The 9483-nt window shown below is 45.2% G+C and overlaps 1 protein-coding gene across 1 annotated transcript; it reads left to right on the top strand.

The window, feature by feature from the left end:
* Nucleotides 1-6198: 6198 nt before the first annotated feature.
* ADM (adrenomedullin) lies at nt 6199-9216 on the top strand. Its single transcript, XM_081938491.1, has 4 exons — nt 6199-6315; nt 6921-7023; nt 7315-7470; nt 7939-9216. Exons 2-4 carry the CDS (start codon nt 6926-6928, stop codon nt 8135-8137), a joined length of 453 nt encoding a protein of 150 aa, XP_081794617.1. The 5' UTR covers nt 6199-6315; nt 6921-6925; the 3' UTR covers nt 8138-9216.
* Nucleotides 9217-9483: the final 267 nt, after the last annotated feature.

Genomic DNA, 9483 nt, shown 5'->3' with positions numbered 1-9483 from the left:
AGCTTGTGGCTCCTTTGCATTGTTGGCAATTGGGACAGTGTTATCAACATAGCATGTTATTGATGTTTCTTCCTCCAATTTTAAAGCCATTCTCATCTTCTTCCAATCCAGCTTCCCTGAATACATATTGAGGTTGAATAAATATAAGTTGAGGAGCTTGTCTCATTCCTTTGCCAACCTGGAGCAATCTGTTTCACCCATAGTCTGACCATATTGTGGCTTCCTGACTTATATTGGTTTCCCATGAGAACAATGAGGTGTTCTGAGGTTCCATTTTTTCTGAACATTTTCCACAGCTTGACATGATAATTGAAGGTCTTTCTATAATCAATATCAAGTATATACTTGCTATTTCTTTTTCCATTTGAGCTCTAAACTGTGTTGGATTACTCTAAGCGTTATTTTCTAACATGTGAAATGAAGAATATTATACAATACTTTGCATGTTCTGTTAAATCTTTTTTTCAAGGTAGAGTGACCTCTTCCAAACTCTTCCTGTTCCAATCCGGTGTCCACTGTCTCCTGTTTCATTTTGGTTTTCCTAGCAACACAAGGGAACTACAACTTCTTTCATTTTTCTAACTTTGGCATTCCACTCACCAATGACAAGCAGCACATCTTGCTCGCGTGTTCTGTCAATTTGAATATGATTATTTATTTATTTAGTGTACGGCATCTATAGAAGCCATGAAATCATTGATATACAAATGTAGTTTAAATAAAGTGTTAGCATATGCAATTCTATGGCTCCATATGATTATGATATTATTAGAGTTTATCTTAATTTGATATTTTATATTGTATTGTCCACATGTATGTATGTATGCCAGTGACGTGCAGTCAGGTGAGGCAAGTGAGGCACAGCCTCACCACTCTCATCATGAAAAAAAAAGTAAAAGGAAAAAGCTGAGCCAGTTGCTGCCTCACTGTGGATGACTCTGCTTAACCTCACTGGTGCTCTCCCTCCCCAAGTGTAGTGACTTCCTCCCCAGGCCCCCATTCATTTCTCTCTCACACACACACAGCTGGATAAAACTATATAAAAATCTAGCCCAGCTTCACTGATTACAAGTTTGAAAAGGCAACGTGGCTCCATCTGCAATCAAACTACACTTGGGGAGGGAGAACACAAGTAAGCACTGAGGAGACCACAGGAGGAGGCAGGAAGCCAGGCAAAGAGCCATGCTGTAGTACACACACTTCCCCCCAGCCTCTTTCTTTTGGAAGGCTCAGCTCCCCTCCGGCTTCTCTGCCTCTCTTCTCACCCCAGCCTGCCAGCAGGAGGTGGTGGGTGGGCTTTATTGTGTTCCAGGCATTTCCCACCCAGACAGCAGGCTGCATTTGCAATTGTGGAGGTGTTTGGGAAAGGCAGCAGGGGCAGCTTCTCCAAGGCACCTGAGGACAGAACAAGAAGCAATGGGTGGAAACTAATCAAGGAGAGAAGCAACTTAGAACTGAGGAGAAACTTCCTGACAGTTAGAACAATTAATCAGTGGAACAGAAGTTGCCTCCAGAAGTTGTGAATTCTCCAACACTGGAAGTCTTTAAGAAGATGTTGGATAGCCATTTGTCTGGAACGGTATAGGGTTTCCTGCCTAGGCAGGGGGTTGGACTAGAAGACCTCCAAGGTCCCTTCCAACTCTACTATTGTATTGTATTGTATTGTATTGTATTGCATTGTATTGAATGGGGGGGATGGCAGAGGAGCTGCTTTCAAGCCACTGGAAAAGATATCCAATCCAACTTTTGTGTGTGGGGGGGGGTTTGTTTGAGAGTGAGTGAGAGAGGGAAGGGGTAGGAGAGATAGTCCAATCCAACTTCTGTGTGTGTGTGTGTTTGAGAGAGGGGGAGGAAGGGAGAGAGGGAGGAAGGAGGGGAAGGAGAAGAAAAAGAAAAAGAAAGAAGGAGCAAAGGAGAAAAACAAATGCTGTTGCTTTAAATTGGAACTGAGCATGCCTGGCTGTGGAATTCTGGGAGCTGAAGTCCACAAGTCTAAAAATATTTGAAACTCAGCACTGTGTCAGTGCCTCACCAGTCATAAACCTCACCGCACGTCACTGATGTATGCATATGTAAAATAAAATTGCAATGGGATAGATGTTATAATTCAATATCTAAGGAAGCTAACCATCTGTTTCTGATTTGGCTGCACCAAAATCATGCCAGGTGCCTTGAAATTTCCCGAGAAGACATTCTTGAACGTTATGTGTTAATTTTGTTTCAGAGCACCACAGTCACATTATGGGCTTTCAGCCATTCCCCACTTAAAAGAACTTTGTCTTACTTTCTGGCATGGCCTGTCCCAATTCTATTCTGGTGATGCCATATCTTTCAGGGCAACAGCATTCCTGGAAGTGGTTTTATTAGATAGGTGTGGTTTGTTTGGTTGTGGTTATTAAAGGTCACTCATCTTAATTGCCATTCTTCATCTAGATCCTAAGACTGTGGTATGTTATCCCAAATTGGTTTCCTAAACTTGAATTTGATCATATAAGTTATCAGTCTCCTCTTCTTTTGTATCAGTGATTAGAGTACAAATTTGATCATCATATTAAAGAGATTTCCGTGTGGTCTGATATTATTTGTTCACTTTTCTTACTATATTCTTCCTAATTGTAAAAGCTGTTCGTTTTTTTTCCCCCAAGTCCTAAGTAATAAATGGTGGTATCTTCTGGTTGGAAGTATCCAGTCCATCTCAATGAGCAATGTCAATTATCAGTTCGTTTCATCTTTCATTACGTTGAGTGTACCCATGCTCATATTCTTACATCCAATGTTCCTATTGTGATTTTACTTTTACAGCCTTGTTGTTCTTTTTCTATACGGCACAATCAGCAACCAGACATCCTAAACACTTTAATCTGGCCATGTCATAAACACCATTGGTACTCTGGAGGATCCACAGTTCTTCCTCAGTAGAATATTTATTTATTTACATCCTATATTGATTTTATAAATAACTCAAGGCACCCACAATACTCCTTCATCTTGTTTTCCTCACAATAAGAACCTTGTGAAGTGGGTTGGGCTCTGAAAGAGTGACTGGCCAAAATCCCTGCCATCTTTCATGCATAAGGCAAGACTAGAACTGATAGTCTCCTAGCTTCTGACCTAGTGCCTTAACTACTAGACCAGACCTGGGCATTTTATAGCTTGTGGGTCATATCGAACCGTTCAGCTATCCCTGTCTGGCCTGCAGTGTGGTATCAGTGCAGGAGGGGGAAGGCATGGGGGCCATTCACATCAGTTCCAGTTTCTCATGTGGTCCCCTTGAAAAAATTAATTGCCCATCCCTCCACTAGACCAAACTGATGCTCATTGATGTTGAGTGCTCCGATCTAAGGGGACCATCATATGGCACAATATCATCAATCATTTTAAAGCTTCTACAGGTAGTCCTCAACGTACAACCACAGTTGAGCCCAAAATGTATGTTGCTAAGCGAGACATTTCTTAAGTGAGTTTTACCCCATTTTACAATCTTTCCTGCCAGTTGTTGAAGGAATCGTTGCAACTGTTAAATTAGCAACACGCTTGTTAAGTGAGTCTGGTTTAACCATTGCTGTCAGGTTGCAAAAGATGATCACATGATCCCAGGACACTGCAACCGTCATAAATATGAGTCAGCTCCCAAGCATCTGAATTTTGATCATGTGACCAGGGAGATGCTGCAACAGTAGAGTGAAAAATGGTCACTTTTTCAGTGATGTTATAACTTTGGATAATCATTAAATGAACTAAGAACTAATGAATAATCATTATGAACTAATGAATAATCATTAAATGAACTAACTTATAAATAAATAAGTTGAGAAATCTGTATTCATATGGTTTCCTTAGTAAAAATTAGGTTCCCCACTGTCTTCTCCCACACAGTATAAGGCGGTGCCCTTGCCATTGTCAATAAAGTAATTGCCTGCCTCTGGCATCTTCCTACATCACTGCAGCCCAATATAGATGTCTGCTTGCTTTAGCTGGGCAGTGGGAATGACCTTCTCGCCTTGGGTGACCCTGCTGGGAATATATATTCATGGCATACACTCCTGAGGTTATTCGGTCATCCCACTCTGGAACACATATGCACACCCAACTTGAAGCAGCACAGCAGGATTTGGGGAGGGACAAATGTGTGTAGGTGCTCTCTCTCTCTCTCCTCTCCTATAGTGTGTGTGTATCTAATATACCTGTGTATACATACATACATATGGTGTGTGTGTGTGTACACGCTCGGGGAAATCCATACTTAGTGATCAAAAGCTGCTTCCCTAGAACCAGTCTCAGCCCTGAAAACTTCAGACTGCAGTTAATAGAAAACCCTGCTTGAAACTTTGCAACGCGGTCACCTCTCCCAGGCTTGACTGACGCTGGAAAGCAAGAATGATTTAACCCAGTGGTTCTCAACCTGTGGGTCGGGACCCCTTGGGGGTCGAATGATCCTTTCACAGGGGTCACCTAAGACCATCGGAAAACACATATTTTCGAAAAAATACGGAAAACATAAAACAATTTTATGGTTGGGGGGCACCACAACATGAGGAACTGTATTAAAGAGTCGCGGCATTAGGAAGGTTGAGACTCACTGATTTACCCTCTCCTGAATAAACTACCTTCTGCTGCCGTTGGCCCAGCAAAACAATCCCTAGAGAACGACCCCCTTACAAACTCCAATGATCCGATCCGGGCAATCTCTTAAACGCCAAGTAAAGGCACTTTATTTGAGTACACGCCGTAGTTTTGCAAATTCCCAGAACTGGTGCGGGGTGGGGGGTGGGAGAGCATTGATTCAGTTTGGGGCAAGCAAAAGTAACCCCTGCAGGAGGAACCCAGATTCCTAAATCGGCGAGGGGTAAGCAGATACCGTACGAGCGTATTCCTGCGGTTGCAGGATTTCTTCCCGAAGGCTGCTGTCAATGGGACGCCCTCCCTTTTCTGCCCGAGTCACCCACTCGGCAGTCAAGGCAAGCCTCGGTCGTTCCCCGCGCCTGCAAACCTCCGTTCCCGGCGCCAGATCGGCAACCGGCTCTTCTCTCGGCGCGCGGCTACTTTTTTCGCAGCCGGCCCAAGAGCGATCTCGGGAGAAGAAAAAAAAGTCCCCGGGAATTTTAAATCTATTTTCGGTTCTTTGCAAAAGTCCTGGAAAACGGGGGATGGGTGGAGGGAGGGAAGGAAGGACGGGAGCCAGATAGAAGCCGCCGGCTCTTCTGATTTGCATAGCTTTGCACGTTCCCAGGAGGAGAGCCAGCTGGCGGAGAGGCTGCTCCGGCAGGCTACGTGTACGAAAGAACGTAAGCTGGCGGCTGGAAAAGAGATCCCGCCGGGCGGGCGAAGGAGGTGCAGAGATAGCGGTTAAAAGGAAAGCTCACATGCAGCTGAGTAATGCGCTCTGAATTCCTCGCGGTGCATCAACTGCCCAGCACAAATAAATTGGTCCACGGTTCTTTTTTCTTACATGCACAGAGATATACACTCACACCCATGTACGCCTACACGCGCACGTACACACCCAGCCCTTCTTTTTTCCCCCTTTTTTCAATTCCCAAGCTTTTAAGGTTTGTTGCAACAACCCTTCACGGTTGCGCGAGGTTTTCTCTTGAAATGGGGTTTTTTTGTGCTGAACAGACTTTTCTCCTTTTGGCGTGAAGGCGCAGGCAGGAAGAAACGTAACCCCATCCAAGGAGCGCTTTGCCCCCAATCAACCCGCTTTTGAGTACCTCGGGTTGATAAGCAAATGCCATTCCCCGCAATATTTTCCAAACGAGAGGGACTCTGCTAGCTGCAAAGGGAAGAGTGGTTAGCGGTCGGCGCGTTCCTAGATCCCCGGTCGTTAGAATCCTGAATCCCAGGTCCTGGAGGGCCCGCGGCGGAAAAAAAAAAGCCCGGCCGCTTCTCCAGGAGCCGAATCGTCTTTTAAAAAGAATCTAATCTGAATCTGATCTGCCCGGACCAGATTTACCTATATAGTTAAACTTAGGAAGGCTCTCCTTATGAGGTAAGCCCTGGAAGTTTCCTGACTTTCCTCAGGTCCATTAGATCTAATTTCAAATGGAGTTAAATAAAAATACTCCCTATTTTTCAACAGCCTGCTCCCCCCTTCCTCTGTGACCTTAGTAAATAGCCACGCCCCTTTTCCCCCCCCTTTCCTCCTGCTGTTCTATAAAAAGGGCGAGCGGAGCGTGGAAGAGAGACAGTGGTAACTTCAGTGGCGCAAGCGAGGTAGACGCGGAGCCGAGCAGCTGTCGGGGTTATATTTTTTTTCCGCATTTACCTTACAGGAGGATTTGTGGGAACCCTCGGTTGGATTATCCTCATTATCAGGTATGCATTTTTTTCTTCTTCTTAAGTGGGAAGTTTAAGGCGCGGGCGGGGGGGGGGGGAAGCGAGGGAATATAAAGGAGAAAGGGAGTCCTTCAACTGGAGCGCGTGTGCACCGTGTGTAGCGCGGATTGTCAGGTGGCGGCGGCGGGTCTGAAAACGGGCGAGAGACGCTTGCTCGAGAGGCTGCCGGTCCTTGGATCGGGGCTTCTTTTAGAAGTTCAAGGGAGGAGGCGAGCCTAAAAAGTAGCGATAGACAGAATTCAGTTGCGTTGTGCAAAAGTGGGAGAGGGGAAAAGCAGAGATAGGAGGCAACAGGAGCTGGTCTTTAAAATGCTTTTACCTGGGGGGGGGTGTTGGAGGGGGGCTTTAGCCTTCAGCCTTTCTAAGCAAACGGAAAGTGTGTCAGATGGGAGCCCTTGGACGCTCGGTATTGATCTTGCTGTAATGAATGATTAAGCGGACTTTTAGCGTTGCCTGGAAAGGTCCTCACTCACTTAGGAATGGGGAGAATGAGAGAAGACAGAGGAGGGAGAAGAGGAGGGAGCCGCCAAGAAACTCTTGGAGAAGATCAGTCTTGTGTTGACCCTTTGCCCTTCTCTCCACAGACAAGATGAAAGCTCTTTCGCTTACCCTTCTCTACCTGGGTTCCGTGTTGTTCTTCGGAGTAGATGCAACCAAGCTGGATATTGCATCAAACTTCAAAAGGAAGTAAGTAGGCACCAACAGCACTTAGAATTGCGGTTAAGACTGGTGATCGAGAAAGACAGTCTGCCTATGGGATCCTCCCACCACGCTGTTCTTTCAAAGTTTGGGGGGGTCTTTAGGTTCTGTTGAAGAAGAACTCTGGGTCCCCCTTTGGCACCTCTTATTCCTCCTGTCAAAGGCAGACTGTCCTTCAATGGATCACTCCTTTCTCAAAGGAAGGGCAACTTGCTAGTTCTATACCACCAACAGTAACTCAGCATTTATCCCTTTTTCCTCTTTTTCCTCATTATCCAGGTGGACCACAAAGTTGCTGAGCCGAGCCAGGCGGGACCTGCCAGCTCAGGTGGCTGCTGAAAGCTTGCATTGGAACCTGCCAAAGCAAGTGGCTGATCCAAGGGTGCATTCTTTCATCCGCACCCAGGATGTGAAAGACATCCTGCAGCAGCCCAGGTAATTAAGTCTTCTCACTTGAATGTTGTGACGCTCAGAGCATTTGCAGGCAAAGGAGGGGGGAATGGAAGGATGGGAGGTTTGAGCAAGAAAGGAGGGAGCAAGAAAGGAGCCAGAGCTGGACTTGGCTCCAGCAAGGGAGGCACACAAACTCCCCTTAGAGATGCCTCCCCACGATGGTTGAAAGTGGGCTCCTTTGGCACGTTGCATTGAACTCTGTTAAGAAGATAAATGTGAGGTCTGCAGGTGTCAAAAGGAGGTCAAAGTGCCTAAAGCTAAGGCGGGGGGGGGGGGAGGATGTCATTCCCCAAAGGACTCAAAACTGGACTCTTTGGTTGGGTAAAGAACCCTTCTCAGTTTGTGGCAGTTCTGCTCTGCACCTTGGTTACTTCCCTGGGTTCTTGCCGGGGGTTTGTGGATTCTCTGTCATCCGTCACTCACAACTTGTATCACTTTCCTTTTCCTCAGTCTCAGCCAGGAGGGCAGACGCATCCGTGCGAAGAGAGAACCGGCTTGCAAGTTGTCGATATGTGTCACTCAGGACTTAGTCAAGCGGCTCAACCAGTGGACTGACAGTTCCAAGGACATCTCTGCTCCTCCCAAGAAGCTCACCATCTCGGGCTACGGGCGCAGGCGGCGCTCTTTTGCTTTCTTCCTCCAAGGGTAGGAGTTCACAGCCAGTTTGATTGAGTTGGAGTCCACTTTGATGCAAATCTATGTGCTCCCAACCTTGGAGAGGATCAAAAGAGTTGCTGCAGCCCCCTGATGGCGAAAAGGGGGAACGGGCATATGCCCTCCAAGGACTCAGGCTTTAGGCTACGGCAGGAACAGGTGACCAAACTTTGCACCCCTCCCTAAGTATCTTGTGGAATAAAGACTGGATGGAAGCTACAGAAGGCACTCTTTCGTCAAGTTTTGGTGGTGATGGTGCTGCTGGTGGCTGGCTCTTCTCTACTTCGGGGTGACTGCCCTCCCTTTCTTCCCCACCTGGCATGGAATTGGCAAGTCCTTCTCTCAGGAGGGGCGTCTTGATACTTGAATGATCTGGCCTGGCAAAGTGCAATGGACTATACAATGTGTGTGAGGTGATTTCTGCCTGCGATCAAATAAGGATGAGTGAGCGAGTGATTGCCGATGAGAGAAATCAATCCTATTTAAACAAATGGTGTTCTGTTCTTGTATTCTTTTTAATGACAGAGATATTTTTATATTATATGTATAGACATAGATTATATTGCTTATGGGCATTATTTTTTTAATTCCCAAAAATTTTCGTTTCCAACTTTTAGGATTTCATTGGTGGGATCGCCCGCTATAAAACAGTTTTAGGGGAGGAAAAGTGTTTTTTTTAAAGAATTGGCAAGATGTGCTATTTAGGTTAAATTTCACAATGAAGAACTCTTTAAAATATTTCACATCCACAATGTTTAACCTAAACATCTTTCCTCTAAATTAACCCCTCTTGCGTTTTGGTGGAGGTGGCTTTCCTGCAAGGATCTGTAGGACTACAAGCCTTTGTTGTAATGTGTAGTTTTATGATTCAGTTATACTTTCTGTATGAAAAGTGCATTTTGTAAGCATCAAGGAGACTGATGGAAAACAAGCTACTTGTCAGGAGTGCATTGAAATGTGCATCCTGTAGTTTTTATTGTATTTATATTAGTCTGTTTGCCCCATTTGATGAAGTTATATTGCCAATCTCTCCTAGACCAATATGTGAAAGAAATAATAAATCTTATTGCACAAAAATAATTCTCTGTTGATGTTTTAAGACAAGATGGGAAGACACGATGTTTCATGTTTAGCTTTAGAATTACATGGATTCCAAACTCCTCAGTTGCCATAGTTTGTCATTGGCCAAAAAGCCAGCGTTGAGGCCAAAAGCCCCATAAACTTCAAGGTCCCGTCTCCTCCCACATTTCTAAGTGAAGCTATAACATGCCAGAATTTGGTCTGTCTGTTTATTTATTTTATTGTATTTCTATTACTATTTTTGGCTGCAATTAATCATAG

The sequence above is a fragment of the Natrix helvetica genome (genome assembly GCF_964273705.1).
Source record: "Natrix helvetica genome assembly, chromosome: 1".
NCBI lineage: Eukaryota > Metazoa > Chordata > Lepidosauria > Squamata > Natricidae > Natrix > Natrix helvetica.
Note: the sequence above shows the minus strand (reverse complement) of the source record. Positions and strands in the feature narration are given on the sequence as shown.

What these genes read in the sequence shown, in the direction of transcription:
- ADM (XM_081938491.1), top strand. Translation starts at nt 6,926, where the DNA reads ATGAAAGCTCTTTCGCTTACCCTTCTCTACCTGGGTTCCGTGTTGTTC. An exon ending in GCATCAAACTTCAAAAGGAA is followed by an intron (nt 7,024 to 7,314) that starts GTAAGTAGGCAC and finishes CTCATTATCCAG; the next exon opens with GTGGACCACAAAGTTGCTGA. An exon ending in GACATCCTGCAGCAGCCCAG is followed by an intron (nt 7,471 to 7,938) that starts GTAATTAAGTCT and finishes CCTTTTCCTCAG; the next exon opens with TCTCAGCCAGGAGGGCAGAC.